Genomic DNA, 24,315 nt, shown 5'->3' with positions numbered 1-24,315 from the left:
AAGCCAATAAAGTAGAGAACTATTATTTCTTCTATTCACTCAAAAACGATCAAGGCTTACAAAGAGATGTTCAATCACCTCTATTTATAGAGAACACTAAATAAGCCGAAAGATTAACCTCTAAATATAAGAGAGGTTATGAATTAATTGTAGAGGAAAACCAAACCGTTATCTATTCTAACTCTTTTATCCTTGGAGGAATCAATTTTATCCTTGGGAGAATTCAATAGACATAGGAAACTTTAATGGACACTCATTCTTATTTAATTGTTTCATAACACACGAGATGTTGGGATGCAGATTTTTAATTACGGGTGGAGCATTTGTTGTAGGTTAGTTTAACTACAGATGTATTATTGTAGTTATGCCTGCCGCTACCAACTTTTCCATTGGAACAACAAACTCGTTTTTACTAGTGATAAAAGCCCTCTAAGTTGTAGAAGTATGTGCTAGGTTTCTGTTGTGATTCCTAATAGAATTGTACATTCTTGGAAAGAGGAAGCATACTAAAAAATTTAAAAAAAAATAGATGCAATCTTCGATATGTAAATTGTCCATTAAGGGATTTTAATCTTATTTTACCATAATTTCATTGACTCAATACCCTTAGCAAATCCAAAACTGCCATTGTTCACGTCGTAGGAAGACCTTATTACAATATTGATGTTCTTTGATCTTGATTAAGGTTAAGTGACGTGATAACATCTTGAATATTTTTTGAATAAAATACAAGCACGCCCTCACAACGTTTTAAATCATAAAAAATTTCACATTATTGGGTTATATAACTTGATAGTAAATGACTATTAAAGTTACAAATCCACGCACCTGTTGAGTTCTTACTATAATCCTAGCATCAGCAAGGAGCACAAGTACAAATAATAAAGGAATTATTTTTGAAACCTCTTAATTTTTTTAATAGTTACGCTTAGCATTCCTTAACTTTGAAAAATATTACTTGCACCCCTCACTTTTAACTTTTTGTAACATTATCAACCCATTTCGAAATATATTATTTAAAAACTTATTTTTAGATAGAAAAAATGTTTTCATTTAAAAAATGCCATTTATTGTCCTACTTTTAAAAGGATGTAATGAAAATTTAAAAATAAAGACAAATAGTGTCAATGTGTAATTTTGATGAATACAATATAAAAGTAGTAAATTTAACTTAAAAAATGGTTTTAAGCATATATGCAAAGTGTTTTTAAAACAAAAGACATTATTCCTTTATTTTAAAGTATTTTGGTCAATTTGAGGAGTTTTTCAAAATTTTAAATTTCTTGGGCTATAAAACAAGAAATACAAAAAGACAAAAGGCTTATGTTTAGAAACTCATTTTGGGCTTTGTCAAAGACCAAAAATTTATTTATTCTTAATTCAAAAAGTGTTTGCAGTTGGATTCAAGATTTATGAACAGTAAAAAAGTTTTTTTTTAAATTTTTTTCCAAATCAATAGTTTGAAAATTTGAAAAAGATAAAATTCCTAACTATATATTTGAAAACTTATTTTAGATGTTTTCAAGGTTCAAATATTATTTTCTTCATTGTAAAATTCTCAAGTAACTTTAATGAGTTTTTCAAGTTACTGAGAATTTCAAAATTTAATTATTTCTTGTGCAGACTAATGATACAAAAACTATTAATAGGTCTTCCAACTTTGTTAACACCTTGTAATTCGTCATTAAAAAATTATATTGGCCAAAATTTCAAAAGTTAAAGGGTTAACTAGATTTGTTATGAAGAAAACATACTTCATAAGAAAAGGGCAATATTGGAATGAAAACATATTCTTTATCGATAAATGAGTTCTTTGATAATATATCTGAAATGGGTTGACAATGTTACAAAAAGTTAAAAATAGGGAAAACAAGTAATATTTTTCAAAGTTAAGTGATATTGTTACAAACTCAAGGGAGGTTTTTGAAATTATCCCAATAATAAAAGGCTAGAGAGCCAACAAAGCTTTACAAAACGACGGAATAAAACAGAAGCAGCTTTGTCAATGCAGTATGCTCCTTGATCAAAAAAATGAAAGTAAGTCGTATGTTACAATATCTTATCAGTGTTAAATATACAAAAATAATGGGATATCAACCACAGTGAACTGAAGCTTCTCAGCACTGACTTCCCCCAAGCAGGCCCACAATAGATCCCCAGTTTTCCCCACAGCTCCATACTAAACAGTCAAAAGAAAAGGGTAATAATTAGCAGATCAATAACTTCAAGAGATAGTATACTACTGACTCTCAAAAAGTGGTAGTCGAACCTTTTGATGGCTGCTCAATCCAAGGGCCATTCATTATAGCCAGTACGGTGCATACCTCACTGTATTGAAGACCTTCCAGCAACTTTGGAGTGAGTAAGAAGCACCTGCAAAAAGTTGAAAGCAGCACACTGTGATGACACAAGCAATGCAGTCTTCATTTTGGCATGAGAGAGGTACAAGTCCAAGATCTTTTCAAGCAGGGAACATAACCATAAAATGGCACCAACTTCAGACAGATCTAAACCAACACCAAATTAATGGTCTTCAACATATCCTTGATAAGTTACTAATATTCGTTTAACATCCTTCAGGTTCTAGTAGATTGATTAACTGCTGCCTACCTGCATCTACACCTAATTAAATATCTTTACTTACCAAGAGTGCTCTAAGCCAGACATTCTGTACTTATGTAGTCTCAAGGTTTGACATCATTTTTGCTCATCTTATATTGTGCACAAGCTATAGACGCTTCTCAGAATCTCAGATATGGACAGCATATTAAGCCTAAACATAGCTCCCTAACATTGTGTGGAATACATAATCCAGATGTCTGACACAAATTATTTGCACAAGTACCTATTTATCAGCAACATCAATGACACAAGATGAGCTGCCTAAAAAAAAAAACTAGTGTCTTTCTCATTATGAAAAAAAGCAGTTATCCCATCAATATATCTGAACTATCAGCTTCAACAGGGAAAAAAAATGCAACATTATCGTGTTTGTATCAGCCTACAACCACCATGGATTTATATGAGAAGAAAAAGTTCAAATCTTGACAATTCAACCTAAAACCATGACAAAATATATCAAATGGCAAATTTCTGCTGTTAACTTTACAAACATGGTAGAAGAAACGAACATACTGTGGAGTATTTGGTTGACTAGCAGCTTTGACCAACTGCTGAAACATCTTTCTCTCATTGACAGGGTCCATACCTTACAGAGTAAAATAAAAAATTATGTTTGCTGCCCATGAAGATATTGAAAACAAAAAAACTTTGAGGTGTTCGCCAACCTTGATTTATCTCATCAACCACCCTAAACGGACAATTTGTTAAGTCTTGCAGAGAAACAAGGTAGAGAATAGTTGAAACAGAGCGCTCCTTAAAAAAAAAAAAAGAAGAAGAAGATACAACAAGAGTGAGCGCTGCTAAAAAAAGGATACAAAAACAAATCAGCAGCAACAGAAACAGGATCATGCATTTAAGATAGTTAATCTTCATACCCCGCCAGACTGATGATGGGCACTGAGAACCTGCAATTGTCCAGCTTGCCTGTGAATCAGATCCCATGAACAGATTAATAAGAAACAAACAAACAACAATTATTGGGAAAAATAGTTGCATAAAATTCATATTATTAGTATTTAAAAGAAAGACAGATTCCTCCTCTTTCCTTAACATGTTCTCTTAATAGTTGTGATACAGGTTCAAGGTGTAAGAGTTGCAGCCTTGCGATGATTAATACCACTTGGTTTATTCCATGTTCAGTATTATCCATTGTATCGTCCAACTTATTTATCTAAACCCCTGGTCTTAGAGAAGATAATTTCCAAGTAGCTGCCTGATAGAAAATGGCAGTGTAAAATTTTGATCATCTTTCCAAAAGCCAAATCTTTAGGGAAAAGCTAGTTCTGTTTACTTTCCCAATTGAAGGGCCCAAGCCAGAATTTCTATATTTTTTCCTTTGTGGGCCAAACTTTTATCAATCAACACAAAGATTCACCTGTTAATCCAATATCATTAGAAATGCACCAAGCTACAAGGCAACCAAGGAAGGATTATATCTAGAACAACGACAAAGATTTTCCAATATCTTCAGTCATGGAAACAGCATATCACATTGAGCTTGTAATGTTTATCTAAACCACCAATCCATGCAGGTGATGTGGTAGTGGAAGCATAAAAAGCAAAGGGGTTTACATGAATACCCTCCAAAGGAGAAACGTTACATGAACAACCAGACATGAATCTACAATTCCTAAAAACGTAAGAAAACTCGCACAATTTGTAAAACCAGCCAAAGATATATATTTTAATTGGAGAAAAGTCTTTTTTAACAAAAATCCTAAGTATGCCTATTTATAGGCTACAATAGGTTAAACTATAATAGGAAACAGAAACACACTAAAACCCTAAGACAAAATAAAATATGCATCGGGCCTCGACGAAAGCCAGCACTGCACGTAGGGCTGGTCTAACACCCCATCTTCACCAACACTATTACAACCAATAATAAAAATAACAAATCTAACAAACAAATAAAAATACTAATAAAAGCTATGAAAACCACCCTAATTAAGAACCCTAAAATGGCTTCTTGGGCAGCTTTATGGAAACAAACGAGGGGTTCCTGAACCCAGGGGTCCTCGTTCTGTATCAGTGGGTATCACACTCACATATACTCGTTCATTTATTTTTGCACTTACATATTTTGGTATAAAGTTCTCGTTCATTTATTTTTGCATTTACATATTTTGGTATAAAGTACAAGAAGATAGTAATTTAGTTTTAGACCAAGGGTCAGATTTTATATGTAGTAGGCAGAATGACATGGTCAAATTTCTGGTTCATTCCTTAGTCTTTCTGATTCTTTTAAATTTGAGAAGTCTTTTACCTAAATAAACCGACAACAATTAATCATTCTAATTTTGGTCATTGAAAAGTTCATTCACTCAAGAAATCAGTTATGGTTATTGACTGGATTGTATTAAACCATAGACACATTAACATGACATATGTTTTTCAAAATCAATACAAATATGCAAAATTATTAATCGATATCAATCAGGGAGAAGCCAATGCTAGTTACATCCGTATTGGCACCCTAATCTCAAACAAATTGCAGTGGGTGAAACGTCAGAACCATAGTTTGATTCCTTAAAGTTTCTTTAATCATGACAAAGTTACAATGGGCAAGCTGAGGCCAGCAGGGAAATAATCCCACTACCTTCACCATTCCCCATCCACTTTTGAGCAACTTTTGTAGCATTCCTCTAGTCCATTACTTCACTAGGTACAGTACTTCACCTTTGGTATGGTGGTTCTTGGCCATCTTCAGAAGTTTTGTAGCACGGAGATGGATTTTATATACCAAAAGGAGCACATACATATATGTGTGACAGCAGAGTCATGTGGCCAGGAATTTTCTCAAGTGACCTGTGGCTGGTTTGAACCGTAGCAGCACTTGTTCAAGGGTCAAGAGCAAGGAAGAAAAAAGGGGAAGAAAGCAGAAAATTTTGTGTGAAAGAAAGAAAGAAAGAATAGTAGACAATAAAGAATTGTTTCATATGCATTCCTATTTCAACCAAACACTACGGTTTGTGGCAAAAGCCATTAGCATTAACTAAGTTAATCACACTCATAACGATTGTGATTGAGGAAATTTAACCAAACAACTCCTCAGTCACATTAAGCCTCCTAAAAAGCACTACTACCATCTAGTTCTGTGAGAATTATTGGTATTCCAAAAATATAAAACTTTAGCAAATCATTTTCATCAGGAATCTTACCCTAATTAATGTTTATGAAACATTACTCCAAGGGGGTATAGAGAAATAGTCAAAAAAACAGCACTCAATGTGCTCAAAGTAGCTCTACGTTCTACTAGTTCTTATTTCACAAAATAGGACCAATCAAACTAAAGACAATCTTCGTACAGCCAACAAGTAATCTATGCACAATTTGCAGTAAGTTGTCACACAATTTTCTGTCTTGGAGGCTTTCCCACATCTGGATGCTTGGCCTTATGTTGAATCACATCATAAATTGACTTGTTTACTATGTTTTTCAGTGACAAAATGAGAAGGAAACGGAAAAAAAGGATAAAAAAAGAAAGAAAGAAAGAAAGATGTGCAACTACCACACCAGGTCATGAGATGTTTTTCATGACCGGTCCACCTGCACCTCTTTCTTAAGTAAAGGCCCAATTGTCCTTTTATACACCAATTGGCTTCTAAAGCAATCCTTTTCTTCTAGACTTTCTTTGGTAGATCATACATCTCAAAGAGGTGCTAGTAACCCAGTATTGTCCTGTGTTCATTACCCATTTCCAGCATCTAGAATTTTCAATGGAAAATATTTCTTCTACCTGAACACATTTAAATGGAGAATTGGATCCTCCTATCTACTTGGAAAACTAGTTGCGGAGAGAAAATACTACTCAAAGTATGTATATCTGCTATGCAACTAATCAAACATTCACATACTAAAAAAAAAAAGGAAAAAAAAAGTTTTTTAAGACAGACAGTGATTATAATCAAGAAACAAAATTACCTGAACTTCACTTTTATTAGTATTCCGTACTGATCAAAGTCCATGCCATGCTCATCTAAAGAAAAACACACATTAACAAAGGGAACAGCAGAAAACTCTAGGAAACTAATATTCAATAACTTCAAACTCACCCAGTAAAACTTCACCAGCAACAGCCATTTCTTGAAAGTTACGACTGAAAGTCTGGTTTATTTGAAACACAAGGTTCCTCAATGTCGGAAGCCAACTTCCCTGCAGATACCACACAAAATTCAAACTTGACCAAGCAGCTTAACATGTTGCAAATAGAGAAATTTGCAGTATAGAGCCTATGCATGACACCACCGCATATTGAGTATGTTAAAAAGATTATATAAGAAACAAAAGGAAGACCATTGAACACAACCTTCAAAGAATTGATTTCATCAAGCAGCTTATTTAATTTGTTCTCATCTTCATCTAGTTTCCTTGTAAGATCATCTATCTGCAGAACTTGAACAAAATTAGACCATGCACATAAAGTCGATAAAAACAAGTAATGAACAAGAACACATACTTTTACTTGACGACTTTCATATTGTTCAAGAACATTTGGATTATGGAAAAGAATAGAGTTGGCTTGAGAAATGGTATCATGAATAGCAGCCTCCAAGTCCTCAACAGTGGCAGGCAACTGCAAGTTGTGTCAGCCAGTGAATACAATTAGTCCACTCCAAAGAAGAAAAAGTACAGACTCGAACAAGTTTTAGATTTTACAAAGGCTGAAATCCTTGTTAAAAATGTTTTAAGCATGTAAACTAGAAAATATAGAATAGGATACCTACCTAACTGTTTGATTAAAGTTGATGTATAAATTTCAGAGCAAACCAAACACTTAAATCTAGTTTGGTTTCCGCGCTGATGGAAACACAACTCACCTCTGCTGAGATTTGATCTTCTTTTTCTTTTTTGTTTTTTTAATATTCCAGATCAAACATCTTATTCCCTTTCAAAGTCCTCTGCTTATATCCCCCAGATCCTATATCAGCAATTCTCTTCTTTTTCTAATTTGATTCTGCTTTTTCCACTCAGGTGCAATAAAAACAGGACGTACAATGGTCCTTTTTATCTGCTAATTTCATGGTACAACTTGGAACTCTAAAAACCTCCAAGCAGTTTTTTTTTTTCGGTTTTTGTTTTTTGGGAGGGGGTGGTGGTGGTGGTGTGATCATGCTTCTCTTGAACATTTCCCCATCTTCAAACAAATTCAATCCCTTAACCCAATTACAAGCATTAGGTATACGTATTTAAGAAATTAAAAAAGGCACGAAGACAGTGGCAGAGCCAGGAGTATATTGAAGGGGGGCAAGTTGTGAATGTTGAACATAAATACTTTGTAAATCTTAAAAGGAGTAGATTTTTTTTCTGTAAGAGAAATTTTAAAATTTTTTCTTTTTCTTTTTTTTTTGGGGTGTTGCCGGGGGGGGGGGGGGGGGGGGGGAGGAGGGGCACCTGCTGTGCCCACCACTGTACAAAGACACACTTCCATTATGTTGAACAATGTGCAAAGGAAAAATACCCATCCAACAAAAAAGATGTCAAATTCACGTGCAAACCTTGACAAACTCTTGCTCAAGTTCAGGAGTGATTTTGGCAATAGACTCTGCATGCTTCTTGGCAGCTGAAAGTTCTCGTCGACAATCGTCCACTTTCTTCTTACCTGTTTAACAAAAATAAAAACAATTGTCTATCAGCAGCAAAATAAATGCATCTACATACACATATATAAATCGTCCACTTTCTGTTCATATAACAGAAAGTAAACTGGGCTAGATAACACCTTTGTTGAATCTACATAAAGACATAAAAAGTTCCATCTTGTAACTACCAATATAGAAGATGGCAAATAATATTTTATTTTTTGATTCCACAAATAAGCAGCTTTACTTATGGAAAGCATCTCTTGTTTCCTTGTAACTTTAGTGAATCTATAGATGCACAGCCTCTGCTCAGAAGTAACCACAAACCAAAATGTAGAAGTGCACCAAAAAACTTATACTACAATAAAATTTCGAGAGTTCATAGTTGTTGCAGGATGTTGTGCAGAAAGATGAGGAAAAACAACAAAGTTACAGCCATTCAAAGGCCAGGAAATATTCAGGAAAATTAACAAAGTAATTACTGGCAGTATATTATTCCTCTAGTGACAAAAATAATTAGCAAGCCATGCATGAAGATTTTATCTTTTATTCATACAAAGATCATAAGGACATCAATAGTGTCAACAGAAAAGGAGAGAAAAAGGGAATAAGAAAAAGCCAAATACGAGGTCAGGAATGTGCACATGCAATAAACAACTCACTCTAAACTAAAATTACTTTTGAGAATCAAATTTCCCAGGTAATTCTTGGAACTGTAATCCTTCTCCATGACTTCCAAGTCTGACACTACAAATAACCAAATGCCCTTACTTGGTGAATCAGATTCTGCTATTATACTCATCTAATTGCTTAGTTTGCTTTAATTTGCACAGATATTTCTGGTCTTCCCCCTTCTAAGAATTCTTGCCATTCTACCATTAGAACATATTCAGAAACTTCACACACCCAGAGGAAGAAAAGAAACAGCAAATAGACAAGAACACACAAGGTACATGCATAAACACAAAGTAAACAATTCCAAACTGTGAACTTGATCAAAGTTTGTCACCTTTGCTAGAGGGAAAAAGATATGAGGATAAGAACAACAAAAGGCACTAACTCACAATTCTGACAATGGACTGATGCTTCAAGTGATAGCTTCTCTTGTTGTTTCATGTTGGCTTCCATTTCTTTCATCTAACATGGCCACACAACCCCAAAACAAATGACAGGTGAGTACAGGGTCAATTAATGTCTTAATAAAACACAATGTAGGTAAAATATGATTCAGTTGATTAGAGCAGGACGAGAAAACTGTGGATAGGATGGTTTAACAAACACAACCAATAATATCATCAACAAGTGATGAAAAACTGAAACATAGACAGTTCTGCTGATATGCAACTAATCTACCAAGATACCATGCCATGACCTTGAAGATGTCCCCAAAACTAGGTTCAAATTCATAAGGCCAGTCCTTCCACTTTACATTGCTTCCAGAAAAAGCTTTTCATTGTTAAACTATAAGGTTCCAAAAAGACCTGTGTATAAATGTTCTTCAGTCTTAACCATTAGCATACACTGGTGACCCAGAGTCAGGAGGAATTTCATGCTGATCGACAACATCCCTTTTCACTGTTCTACATACATTGGTAGTTGTGGAAATGTGCTTGCAACTGAAGAAAGAAAAAAGAGTCTTTTGCATTTCCAACAGAAACAATGGCACACTCAATGCATGCCGACATCCACTCATGTCCTAGCACAACGTTTCACTTGCCGGAAGCAGTATAAGTGAGAAAATTTTTCAACTTTAGTTGAGCTCACTTCTTTCAACTTTTCATTCTACCTGTGTTTGAGTTAATAAATACTAAGTTCTGCAAGCTTGTCTGGACTTTGAATAATCAACTTCTACGACCTTTTGAACTTTTTATGCTTCCAAAAATATTTACTCTACATAAATTAGCTTAAAGAAGATCGTCACATATGAGGTTTTGACAAAATGATACATAATTAAGAACAAGAAACAAGAAATTTCATTGTTAAGATTTAAGTCCCAAAGTTTCAAACCCATCCCACTTCTCTTCATCTTTGCTGTGCCAGCCTGGCAACATAACATCAAGTCTTTCTTGGTCTCAACAGTAAGCTCATTTGTACTTGTTTCCCTACTTCTTCTAATTATTTCTTCTTGTACATTGACGCGTTTCACTGATTTAGTTCCGGTGTCTAGATCATAATATTTAACTATTGGTAATGTAGATGGAAATGAAAATAGAGTTATTTTCCTAGTGACTATCACTAAGCACTGTCAATGACCAGACTATTTGCCGGTGCTTCATCATCGGGTAAGAATATTTTCACATCCACATACTTGATTTCATTCAGAAAATATAAGGCTCCCTGGAGACGAAAGTATCTCAAGGCAAGCTCAGCAGCATGCAAACAAAACATAATAGTTTTACTAATCAGAATCAATTTCATGCAGGACTTTAAATATTACATCAAGTGCAATGTGTTTCAGTACACATGTCTTCAGTTAGGATAGATAGGGTGCTTAAATAATTTTAGCACCATATAGTGGAGTTGCAAACGACTAATACACTAATTTTCTTGAGGTATGAAATAGTAATACCTTATCTTCAAGCTCTATAGAGACCAGGTTTTTTTCAGCAAAATCTCTTCGGTAAGCAACAGCATCAATGATTGAATCCTGTCAAAAACAAGAGGACACCATAATTAGTAAAGTCAACAGGTATCAAAAAACAAATCAGTTTTCCAACATCACAAATGGAAAAGCAATTATTCTGCCACCAGAATACTGATGCACCAAAAGTTTTACCTTAAGTTGGATTGCAAGTTGCAAACGCTTAACCTTCAATTCTTCAATTTTTTCAAGGAGTTTTAACAAAGAGAGATCTGGGTTCTCCTTCTCCTCCATGGATTTCAGCCTCAACCTCCTTTGGTCTACACTTATTAGCATTTGTTTGTTAATTGTAAAAAAAAATATATATCTCAAAGTAAAGGCATCCTAAAAGTACTCACTTATGCGGCTTTCCACTTCACGCTGTTTCCTCATCTGACTCTGATAATTGCTGTTAATTTCCTCCTGAAAAATACTGATTTTAAACATTTGACTATATATTGAGAATAACTACCAAAAGTATAGTTAAAAAGATGTTCTTTAGAGTACAATTAAAAAATATATATGCATATATGGTTTATCCAAGCAAGGAAGTTAAATCTATTAAAAAATACGAAAACTACATAGGAAGAGGTGGTTACAGTTGCCAACAAAACAACCTCTCTCTTAAAGTTAAACCCTTGCCTTTCACTTTCTCAAGTTCCTCCTTGAATTATTTCTGCATATGCATACTGGTGAATCTAACTTTTCTTCCCTGACAATATCTAAAGGTGCACTTATGATTCCGTAATATAAACATGTATAACTCAGAAATCAAATATACAGTTAACATCATATACACAAATTTTACATTATTAACTAGCAATTTAGTACTTCAAATGCCAGTTTTTATGTTTTAAAACTCTCCTTAGATGCTGTTTGTGCTATTTCAGGACTAAAGTTATCCCTACCAAAAAAATCATTAATTCTACAAGATCGATATTGTACTCATGCACACTCATCGTTGTATCTGCACTCTTGTTTTGAAGAAAGAAACACAAAAGGTAACAACAATGTACATAAAACTGACATGAATTCCAGGTTCAGTAGCAAATTGTACACACTTATAGTGCAGACAACAAGCTCTCTATCCATTACAAAGATTCATACATGAATAACCATATAAAATACATTCTGAAAAGTTAGTGGCCTAGCGTTTTTGAATTCCCGTTTGACTAGTAAACTATGTATTAAGGTCTCATGACCAGCACTTCTCATTCTATGGGTCAAAACGCATTCTAGACTATGTTACAATGTCTTTTGAAAGGTGATTTTTTAAATTCAAAAGGACTTTCTGACTTACTTCAAAATATAATTTTTTCACCCTTCTTTACATTGATGAGTTTGATCTTCATAACGGATAAAGGTGCTTTTGAGATTGACATAGATAGAACATGCTGTTAGTGTTCCTTATTAGCAATAAAAGACGCATTGCAATAGCAACCTTATTCGCAAAATAGACATCCATAGAGGCCTATAAACATAAGTTTCACTTACACGTTCCCTGTGCAAATTAGCTCCTTTGTCCTCCACATGCCTCAGCTCACTTTGAAATGCTTGAATATCTCGCCCTAAAGTGGAGATCCTGTCATCAAGCTCCGCCCTTTTGGATTTGAGTCTCTCAATTTCCCTGACATCAACATCTGTGCAGGAAAATTGATAATTAAAAAGGATAGAGAACCTGTGAAACTTATATACAATTATCATACATAATTTCAAGAAATATACTGCATAAAAGAAGATGAGAGTGCTGCACTGCATCCACGGAGGCAGAAATATGACCACCATATCGTGACTGATTCCATCTATAGTGGCTTTCTGGAGTCCAGAGATCCATTATGTCCAACCTCAGTACCTCATCAGCCCTTTGGTCAGTTTCTTTGGACCCAATGTACTGAGGAAAACAAGAGAATGCCAGAATAGTATAGTTATCAATTCAAAGCAAACTCCTCTAAATATCTTACCTCATATAATTCATCAGAGTACAATCAAAAAGAGAACAAGGGACGAAAAATATTCATGTTAACATACAGAATATTCCAGCCCAAACTGGCTAATTAAAACTTCTCTGACAGCATAAGGAGCCTCAAATATTTGGTCAAGCCTAGAATAGATGCCAAGCATTCGCATCTGATTAAGACAATGAAGAGAAACATTAATCAAAAGTAAATTAATTCTCAATACAGAATTTGAGTTCATGTCATAGTGGTACCTCCTCAGTAACTTGAAAAGGCCTCCTATGACAAACTTCATCTCCAACATGATTTATTACTGGAACATCAAAGGACCGGAGGTTTGTAAACAAGAAGTCACGGTCAGCTGGATCCTGGGTAATAAAGGCCTATGGAATAGGCAAGAGATTGAAAAAAGAATGGCACGTCAACCATGTAGACATCCACTCCAAAAAATTCCAAATTAGTATCATATCACTGGAGCAGGTTGAAATCAATCTCACCAGGTACAGGACTCACATTTTACCACAAGTGGATTGAAAGTGCAAACTATTTAAACAAACCAAAATTTTTCTAATTGACATGCCAAAAACAGTTTACCATGCGAGTGAGCATTCATTGCAAAGCCAACAAAAACAGTTATTAAGATCCAATAAAAGATCTGTAACAAGAACATATGAGTATGAAGCAACAAGCACAATCATTCATCAGAGTTGGCCATTGCCTAGACATTAGTCGCAACAGAAACTTCACTTGTTGAAAACAAAATTCAGAGCTAGGGCAAGTCACTTAAAACATTTCCATAATCATCAACCAATATTACTGAGAAACTCGCATTGCGAACCGACCACCTTTCAATGCCCATATCTATGCTATATATACAGCAGAGGGCTGTCATGGCATTAACTTTTCCTGTCATTATATGGAATCTCATTTTTACCAATCATACTTACCATAGACACAAATTACCTGCAAAACTAACCGTCTCATCGAAGGCTAAAAGAGCCCAAAGCTAAAAAAATAGCTTTACTTGGAAGTTTTCCTTTAGGAAAACAAATAATTTCCTAAATTCAACCAAGCTCAGAAGAGTGTGCCTCAAGCACTAATTTGTAGAAATCCTACAGCTCTTTAGGGAGTATGTTTGCAAACCCTACATTAACAGTATGTTTGCGATACAGATGCTGCAGTGAAATCCACAGCTCTTTAGGGAATTTTCTTTATTTGTAGCCCATAAGAAAGTGAATGATAACAATGCTAGCAGAACATAATAACAGCACCAATACTCAACCGAATTAAATTGGAATAACACTGGTTTAATTCTCAAAAAATTCTAGTTGTATCTCCTCTTTGATAATGCATGTTATTTTGCATTCACGAAGATGACTATGTTGCACTAAGCAAACATCCATGCAATCTTTGGAACAAATTTTTAATTTAAGAATTTCCCATTTCCACTACGAGTTTGAAATGCAGTGACATGATCATTTTTTACAATTTCAAAGTGATTAACTCAAACAACTAACTCCTTTCATATATCATTTTTAAGCCCACCCTGCCTGGGGAAAGGAAGACATGCATTTAAAACAGCTAGCAATAGACTTTGATGAATATGCATAAACCGAAGTTCCCAGAATTTCATCACTATTAGCAATCTTAACTGTTATTTAACAATCAGACAAGTATTTATTATTTTTGGTTCAGAAATACATAACCTGACATCTTGATCTGAAAATATTATTAAAATCTGTCTGGACCATCCTTGATGATAACTCCATATTCATATATGAACAAACTAGCTATTTTCACTGTATCGAAGCTGTCAAGCTTGTGTGGATTGTGCGGTTATAGATATGGGCAATTGTGCATATAGATAACAACGTTCAAGACATCTTCATGGGACAATAAACTTGAAGAAGTCGTATATATACTTGTTCAAGACATCTTAACATGACGGCCACCAACTTTTGAAAAACTTTCTCATCAGATCAGTGTGCAAATTGAACATGTGACTCTTTATCCTTCATTTCTCAAATAACCTCTCCCTTCAGGATTTGCTTCCCTTAGCAATCTTTTCATTCCTCTTGGGCCTTTCTCTACAATTACTATTATCTATTGCTTATATTTCCAATTCCACACTTCTTATTTTACTTCCTAAAATTTAAGGTGCTCATATATGGACTTCCCATTTAAGAAAAGGAATTTCATTTCCTCAATAGATTGCTAGTTGTACATTAATTATATCTGAAGTGCTATCAGAGGTGAACTGAAAAGAAAAGTTTTTATCACATCTTTACAATTTCTAAGTGCATTTAAGTCAATTTTAAAGGTATCATCAAGAAGAAAAACAAGCTTTTCCACATTTCTTGCTTTGGTCATATAACATCATTTGCATACAGCAATTCAATTATCAGGTCTCCAAAATTACCTTTCTCAACTGCAAAAATAATGTATGGAACATCTTTGAAATCATAGGAATCCCAAAAGTTAACTATCTAATTCCTTACAGCCATTGCATTTCTTAATCACTACAATGATCATATCTTTAATTAAGCCACTAGTAGATTCGTTCAACTTGGTCTTATTATATAGTTTGATCAATAGGACCTTTTACAAAGCAAAACAAGTTTCCCTCTTCAGTAATATAACAGCGCAGAAAAATATTAATAAAGTCAAAAAATATTGAAAACATGAAGCAATATTTTGTCACCTCATTTTCTTGAAACTCAAGTTTGTGAATTGATGTATAACAATGTTTAATTCACTATTGCCTAAGTACTCCCTCCTTGTATGGGAAACTTGTTATTTCTCTGTTTAAATTGTTATCAAGAATCTTCTATTTCTTGTTAGCCTTGTTTACCTTATTTATTTATTTATCTATTTGATAGAATAACAAATTTTATTGATAAGACCTGTAGAACAAAGAGGATGAGTCCTCAAAAACATACTAAAATTGACGTGAGACTCAGCTAAGTGTTAGCATACCCAAGATGGAGAGATGGAGAGTTGGGCAATATATACATTTGACTTTTGAATGAGGTTAAAAGATGTTCACAAGAAGTGAAAGAGTAAACAGAATGATGGTATTAATGCCAGTCCCAATATATATATATGTGTGTGTGTGTGTGTGTATTGCTTTTAGGCCAGTCAAAAATTTGGACAGAGGGAGCAGAATAAATCACCGAGCAAAGCATTTATTAAATCAATTAGTTTTACTTATCAAATATCTGGCTTTTCCTTTCATCCACAAACAATTAAAAGTTCTTTCGCCATCCTCATGAAACTCTTGGCACTCAACAACAAATCATAATGGAATACAAAAAATCACTTGGGTTTACAACCTCTGTTGACACTTGAATGCATTTTCTCCACTATAAGCTTGTCAAAAAGTAAATTGACTAACTCTACTTTATGAAATAGGACACAAGAACTTCAGTCAAGGGTTATTTCACATGTCTGGTCCTATAAAACCATTTGTACTTTCATATGAAGTATGATGAAATAATGGCAACATATAGCTCATTTCTGTATAGGAAAATCATCACCCAAGAGCCAGAACACCAAAACCAGGACAGAAAACCTGGTATCATGGTGAGGGTTGTCTTCACTTACACTAATAACGAAAACCAATATCCATATAAGATCAAAGGGTGCACTTTATCAGAAAATACCTTCCATATGTAATGGGCAACATGACCCTCTAAATAGTCAGCATGGACCCTATTTGATACGTTGACCTACATTAGGAATTTCAATCATTAAAGTTAATGTCAATAATTACAAGATACCACATGACATGGATGTCTTATTTATGTACCTCAAGAAGTACTGGACCGTAAACCGCTTTTCTGAATTCATGACGATGCTCCTGTACCCACTTGTAAGCCTCAAATATCTTCTCAGCACCAGAATTTCGTAACGCTTGTAACCTCTTATGGTTAGTGCTTTCCATGTCTTCCAATCTGCACAGGATTTAAGAACAGAAAATGGCTGAGTAACCATAGACAATAAAGCGCAAATTTGGTAAAGAAAGGATATTAACCTTTGCACACACTGCCTCTGGTTTTGCCTACATTGATTTAGTTCCCCCTCTTTCTGAGACTTCGCAGACCTAATTTCTCTGGCAGCATCATCCAGCTCACAAATTTGAGCAAACAATTCCTCCTAAAGATCATTTGATTTAGTAATGTGCAAAGGAATCAACAAAATATGTAGGTCATCAAAACACAGAGATAAATGTTTGTGTAATATACCTACTAAAAATTAGTTTCCTTTTGTTTAACAAATAGCACCAAGGGATCACAAGTTTCTTTAGCCTTGATAATATGTAAAATAAATTTTGTAAAGTTTTTGTCCAATATGAGTCCTACCAGACACAACTTTCAGCACAAGAAATGTTAAACCTACAATTTTATCCTTGGGATGTTCAAAAACAGGAAGATTGTCAAGTTCCAATTCAGCAGCTTGAAGCTCTTCTTTAGCTTTATTGACTCTTCGCTGACGCGATTCTTCTTGCAACTTTAACTCTTCTATTTCATTATATGTTCCTTGTACTTGCACTCCCTGGAGATCCATACATTACAACAGGATCAATTATGCTAAATACAAGTAATTACCTGATTAGAACACAAGAGTCAAATGACACCAAGAAGTACCAGAGAATTGTCATCCTTCTCAATTTGCAACCTTTTCTTCGTGTTGCTATCTAAAAGTCCAAATAACTTTTTACAGTTAGCATCATGTGCGGTTTTTTCTTGCTTTTGTTTCCTGAAAGCGAATAATATTTTGTCATCAAGCATCAAAGCTAAAAACCGAGATACAACTGAATTCAAGCGATCAAAAAATCTTGAGTTGAATATCTAAAGTTAATCACACCAAGTTCTTTAGAGTTTTAACTTATGCTTTGGTTGTGCTCTTTTCTAAACTATACATAGTTAGCGCATGGCATCAAGGAAGCACTTGCACTCAACTCCTTGAGAAAGCAAGTAGATATGAAAGCACTAACATTACCAATAAAACCTCTCATCAAACAGGGATTAGATTTGTGGAAATTGAAAAGACCCAACATTTGGCAAATTTAGTAAAGGTCAAATTTTTTTTCATTACTTCCACAAGATCACTTAAATTAGGTTTAAAGGAGTAAAAAAACAGTCAGAGCATGTTCATTTACTCGAGAGGTATTTTATGTTGATTTAAAGCATTGGCAGCTTCATCGAGTTTCTTCTTTGCTTCTTTCTCCCACCCTTGAGCTTCTAAATACTCAGCCTTCTTAATGTCATATTGCAGCCAGGGCAATTTCTTTCTCATTGACTCAACCTGCAAGCAAAGTGTATGGTCATTCAAGTTGTTTTACTCCAACACAGAAATTAGACGCAAAACCAAATACCAGACCTGCAACAGGAGTTCTTCTCTTTGCCGTACACGTTCAACATCCCTTTCTAGTTGTGCATTAAGTCCCTTGAGCTGAATAAGAGATCCTCGGTTGCTTTCAACTGTCTAAAATAGATAGTAAGAACTATCATGTCCCCTTCTCTCCAAAAATATCACATTCCATAATCTCAAAAGCAAACATTTCCACTTCAGGATTCTCAATTCACCCAATAGACAAAAGAATATCATGGAGGAAAATGACAGTTTGCAACTCACTCGTTCAAGCTTCTTTAGTTCTTGACTCTTAGTAATAAGTGAGCGATGCTGGATGGGTAGTCGAGGATCACCAACAGCTTTCTCAGTCTCTTCAAGCAGTTGTACCGGAGTTAATTTGGCAAACTCACAAACTCTATCTTGTGGAAGAAACTAAAGCCAATGACAACAAAAACAAGGGCAAAAGCAACATAAGAGAGAAATCAACTTAAGAGACTAGAAAGAACAAACAATGAGAAACATAACTCACTCAGTATATTGATTTGTGATTGGAATGAAGTCATGGGATGGTTTGAGAAACTTTGATGCAAAACATAAAAGAGGATAAATGGGCACAGCCCAAGATTGTTTTGTTGTTTATTCAAGCCAAGCACACCCATAGCTTCAGTCTGTACACCCTCAGGAAGATATCCAAGGAGTGACTAAATGTATACTTCTCCGACCTGCCGAGCCCAACCAGGTCCATCTGAACAGCTAGACCAATATCTTCTATACAGTTTTCTTCGCACTTAATTCAAAATGGCTCTGTACTACTAACACTCAGTCCTACTTGTTTGACAGCATCAGGATTTTTGTTTCACCTGGCACTTTAATAACAAATATGACCATTGAGAGAAACTAGGGAATCTGCAGTAATCATACTCTTATCAACTAAAATCTCCATAATATGAACTCATCGGAACTTCCACTCCAGATGTCAATAGTCTGCTGAATAATAGTTGTAGCCTCGAGGTCAATATCAGTTGATTGTTATGGAGATTTATATTAACCAAAGCCAGAACTTTAGATTCTCCATCAATTTCTTCAATAAAATTATGCCTTGATAATGGTATTTTGTTAACCATGATTTAGACTCAAACTTCAATGTCGCTTAACCAAAGCTCGAAAAAAGGTTATGCATGATAAATTGCTAAGATTTTAACTTATTATATGCTTACAACTTCATTCTACAGATACACAAAAGAACTGCATATACACAGACAAGGCCTCAAAGAAATTGCCAATTTGCTCTTTGTTCTGAGAATTTTTCCTTATATTACTACACATGAGAAAATACAAAAGATCCCAACTTAATGCTACATTCCAGGCGATCAAATTTCAGTTCTAAGCATTCCAAAGAAGCTTTACTCCTAACTCAAAGCATTCCGGAGTGGAAAGCATACTTCATTTCTGTGTTCTAGAATGACCAAAGATCCAGGTAACCTTGAGGTGAACAGCACATGATAGAACCATTACACCAAACAAGCAATAAAGCTGAAGTGTGCACATGAAAGAATAGCACTGTCACTTTTTTTTTCTTTTCTATTGTTTCAGCTGTTAATGTTCCTAATCAATAACTTCTTATCATCTTCATAGATAGACTTTCTTCTATAATTCAGATTGCATCCATTCACTGCCTTTAATAAAATTTTTACACTATAAACCAAAATGTCAAACAAATAAAATGTACCATTGATTATATTAAAAAGAAAAAAAAAAGGCATCACGGAAGATGAACCATAGGCTGATGTCAGCAACTAAAATGTACAAGAATGAGATAAACTGCATAAAAGGTAAACTTGCTCAATAATATTTTTTCAGCACTAAAATCTCCATCTTTAAACCCAACGTCAGTAATCATTTCCAACTGTTTTGCCAAAGTAAACCTTTATAGTTGCAAAATCTAGATAGTTTTTGAGTCATGGGAAAACCCATCCCTTTAAAAATCATAATCTCCAGAGTAATTATCCTGTAGTTGCATGCAAAAAAAGGGATATTATAAGAGGGGCAATTTATCAGCCTGTCCTTACTCTTTCCTCGATGCTGTATTATTGCCTACATCAGTTAAGAGTGATCACTTGATCTGCCATCTAAGAACTGAGCAAGACTTTTACAAAACACTGGAAATGAACGATTATATGTGTAACATGTAGAAAGCATAGAACACATGAAATGTCCACATTTAAGATCCGAAGGATTAATTTAAAGCTTACTTGAGTCAAATTGTTGATCTGGATGTTGAACCTTTGGATTACCTCAAGTATATCCTTCTTTGGCACCACCTTTCCTGAAGCAAAAGCTTCACACATTAATAGTCACCTTTTGACAAATATAACCAGTAATATTGCATTACTTCTTAAGTTAGTATTCATATGATGCATATAAACTACAAGGAACTTTGACTACAGTCATGGACATCTTTTTGTTAGCAGGAGCACTAAAATACACTCTTGATGAGCTTTTGCCTAGTATTCAGGAAAATCTACAACTCTGTCGATTCCTGTGCTGTGGATACATCATAAGAGTTAAATCATTCTCAAACTCCAAAAATGCTATTAAGCTTGTATAGAATAAAGCAGCTGCTAGTATTGACATGCCAAATTTAATTAACTGAATATGCATTTATCAGAGGTTACAATCAAATACCACTAATCAATACAAATAAAAGTGCTTCAAAAACAGAGATGAGAACAACATTTTCAAATGATTCTTTTCTAGAGGCAAATCTCAATAAGCAAACCAGGACAGGCAGGTACCAAAAAGGCACCCTACATGTTTTTAAATTACATAATGGCAGTGGTGCTGAGGATTGGCAACTGCCACACAACCCAAAATTTTATCGATACGTAAGCAAACTTCTGCAATTCTCCGGAAGATCACTCACAGTGCACTACCTCAATCATGCAAAGTCTTCAAACGACGTTGAGAAAGAAACAGCAAATTAGGAAGAAACCATCCAAAATTTACCTTAGCTTTTCATCAGATAATGACCTCAAGAAAATGGACAATTCTATGTCTACTATAATACTGGCCTGGTCAGTTCTATGTCTACTATAATACTGGCCAGTCAGTGCATACATACTGCAACAATATATCATTAATAACGGAAACTGTATAATATAATACTGGCCAGTCAGTGCACACATACTGCAACAATACATCATTAATAACAGAAACTGTATAATTTTATCGATACATAAGCAAACTTCTGCAATTCTTCAGAAGATCACTCACATTGCACTACCTCAATTATGCAAAGTCTTCAAATGACATTGAGAAAGAAGCAGCAAATTAGGAAGAAACCTTCCAAAATTTACCTTAGCTTTTCATCAGATAATGACCTCAAGAAAAAGGACAGTTCTATCTCTACTATAATACTGGCCAGTCAGCGCATACATACTGCAACAATACGTCATTAATAACAGAAACTGTATACATGCAAAGTTAACGAGTCAATATATAAAGCTATGAGATGCATACACATATCTGCACATAATAGGGAGGATTTATGAAGAATATTTCAAGAAGGTACTAAATTAAATAGCATCTCAGCATCAAAACTTCATCTACGCAGTTCTAGATATTTCTTGATGACTGGAAAGCACTTGTAGTTACTTCTCTGGCTACCGTTTCTCAAACTCCTTTACCGAAATTTTATATAAAGCTTGGCTTATAATTGGTACTTTGCCAAACTAATTATGAAGAATTTGAAAGCACTAAATGTCATCTGGGCAGTTTATTTTTAGTTCATATCCTTTTCCTAATATTTTGTTCCCTGTATCCCTCGCTATTAAAAAAATTCAAGTACAGAGATCAAGATTTTTAACCCCAAATTTACAAATTGAGGAGAATCCTGCCATAAATTACAGCCCTACAAATAGTGGGTAATTATGTGAAAAAAGAGAATCCAAGAAGACAACCTGAAAATTTTTGCATCAACAAGCCCTTCAGAATGGAGATCAATTAAAGGACATTGTCTGCATGTAATATGAGGCATTTACCATTTAAAATCCACTCAGACTTGTTGTGTACATCTATTTTGCGAGTAATTGTGATTTTCTCCCCCTTGTTTTCTCCTCTCAAAGTTATTTTGATGTACCCAGACTCCTCCCCACGTTTCACATATGCACCAATGCTTGTTGCCCTCCCCAAAACCTGCATATATGCAAGTCATCATAAAAATATGACAAAAAGGCAACAGAATTCACAGTAGTACAGGTATATTTTCCAACCTGTGGGTCAGCGCCAAGGCCAAGCGCAATTGAGCACACAAGAGAGCTCTTACCGGACCCATTAGGTCCAATAACAAGGTTTAGTCGTGAGCCTGGTTTTTCAAACAATGTAGTGAATGTCATGAAGTTGCAAAGCTCAATCTCAAGGATGTTTCCAGGCATGTAATCATCTGTATCCCTGCAGGGCAAAGGAAGGAAAACCGAAGTGAGATAAGAATTACTGGGACTTCTAATCTTGTTTTGCTAAAATGAGATAGGTGATGGAACATATCACAACACAAAAATTAGATTGCAAAGTTTCCTGTGACAGGTAGAAAGTATTGTCACCCGGCACAATCTCAATTAGTGAAGAGGAGAAAAAAAGGCATTGAAAAGTATCAAACTCACTTGCACACGAGCCTAACTTTTGAAGCATCAACAAGCCAATAAAGACAGAGAAGAGAAGCACACAACTAATAAACTAAATGGCAATTGAAATTAATTGGAAAGAATGGCCCAAAACAGGCACAACTTTTATCATTTTGGCTTAGAGACAATCTGATCCAATAAGGAAATTAGTGATAAAGGAATCAGAAATTCTCAAAAGCATAGCAAACAACCAAAAGCCAGAAAACAAGGTCTGAGCCATTGCAATCGGTGTGGTCAGAGTATTCAACATATACCCCTAAGTAGGCAGTTCCAATTTCACATTTTTTTACATTTATACTTTAATCCCATGACAACCAGGTGATCTAATGTAACCCTTCCATTACATTACAGCTCAAACCTCAGAAAGGCAGAACATTACACTCAAAAAGCTACAATCTTTACAGTAAAACTGGCTCCCCAAAGTTAGGTCAGGGTTAAAATCATCAGATGTTTACTCCAAAAGTCAAAAGATCTTCCACAATTTGCAATTTCAACCATTTAAAGAGCAAAATTCAAAAAAAAAAAACCAAAAGAAAACTGTTATATCTTGATTATGAGTGTATACTCAAGTGTAAAGGCCAGAATTCAGCTGTAGTACTCCGTGCTTCAAAGGTCCTAACTTGAGTGTTCAAAAAATCCTTTTTGAACACAAATTCTAAAACCCTAAACTTGAACATGCAAAAAACTTCAACAAAAAAATCACTTAAAATGCAAACAATTTTGAAAAAAGAAAAAAACTTAAGCACCTGGTGACTTTGGCCCTTTTGGCCTGGGGCTCGTCCATCATCAGGGACTAGCGATAGAATGAGGAGGACGGCCGACCAACGTAGAGGGTAAAGCTAGGGTTTCTCGGTGGGCTGGGGATTGGGCTGGGCGAGGCGGAGGAAGACGAAGATTTAATTGAAGGTGGTGTGATGTGATGGGACTACAGCAGAGGAGGGGTCGAGGGGGTTGGCAGGGCAGTTGCTCCTGCTTTTGCTCTGCTCCGGGAAGTGAGAATTGGCGCCAAAATCATCAGGCACTGGCAGTAGCCCGGGTTTCATGAGCGTCGTCAAAAATGGTTTTATTAAACCCGACCCGATATGGAATCCAACAGAGGTGGGTACTAATTTGTGAGTACTAATTTAATATTTATAAATACAAAATAGTAATTTTGATATAAGTAAAATATCTAATAAATTGTTTTTAGATACTAATTATTATATTTAAAAAGATATATAATAAACATTGTAAGCACAAATTTTGTTGCCTGAAATAAAAGACAAAAAAACTTGCACAAATATCAAATTGATTAAATCAAATAATAAGCGGGTTACAATCTCTGAAAATTCTTGAATCAAAGAAATTAATCCCCTGATTCTTTTCTTCGAATAGGTTCAATTGAAGGGCCGAAAAGACTTGTTCTCCAATCGAAAGGGTGTTTCCTACAATTTCGACGTAGAAAACGATTGATTTGATGATGGCGTCAAACACTTGGAACTTCGAGTCTCCAACACCGATAG

General features: G+C 34.9%; 1 protein-coding gene across 3 annotated transcripts; it reads right to left on the bottom strand.

The window, feature by feature from the left end:
* Positions 1–1,861: 1,861 nt before the first annotated feature.
* Positions 1,862–23,893, bottom strand: LOC113727140 (structural maintenance of chromosomes protein 5-like). Of its 3 annotated transcripts, XM_027251146.2 has the most exons (30): positions 23,560–23,893; positions 22,406–22,583; positions 22,175–22,328; positions 20,387–20,460; positions 18,417–18,566; positions 18,162–18,266; positions 17,941–18,086; positions 17,426–17,537; positions 17,178–17,333; positions 16,813–16,934; positions 16,588–16,732; positions 16,442–16,507; positions 13,034–13,162; positions 12,853–12,951; positions 12,550–12,715; positions 12,319–12,464; positions 11,184–11,247; positions 10,981–11,105; positions 10,774–10,851; positions 9,269–9,341; positions 8,121–8,224; positions 7,082–7,198; positions 6,932–7,009; positions 6,678–6,777; positions 6,547–6,601; positions 3,498–3,546; positions 3,288–3,375; positions 3,136–3,208; positions 2,270–2,373; positions 1,862–2,179 (listed from the first exon to the last, which is right to left on the bottom strand). In XM_027251146.2, the coding sequence occupies exons 1-30, from the start codon at positions 23,598–23,600 to the stop codon at positions 2,118–2,120; spliced, it is 3,159 nt and encodes a 1,052-aa protein (XP_027106947.1). In that variant the 5' UTR covers positions 23,601–23,893; the 3' UTR covers positions 1,862–2,117. The 3 variants fall into 3 exon arrangements, with proteins under 3 accessions (XP_027106947.1, XP_071931762.1, XP_071931763.1); XM_072075661.1 differs by lacking the exon at positions 23,560–23,893 and having other exon boundaries at positions 22,459–22,586; XM_072075662.1 differs by lacking the exons at positions 22,175–22,328; positions 22,406–22,583; positions 23,560–23,893 and adding an exon at positions 22,094–22,167.
* Positions 23,894–24,315: the final 422 nt, after the last annotated feature.

The sequence above is a fragment of the Coffea arabica genome, chromosome 2c (genome assembly GCF_036785885.1).
Source record: "Coffea arabica cultivar ET-39 chromosome 2c, Coffea Arabica ET-39 HiFi, whole genome shotgun sequence".
NCBI classification, from domain to species: Eukaryota; Viridiplantae; Streptophyta; class Magnoliopsida; order Gentianales; family Rubiaceae; genus Coffea; species Coffea arabica.
This window is presented reverse-complemented; position numbering and strand designations above follow the sequence as displayed.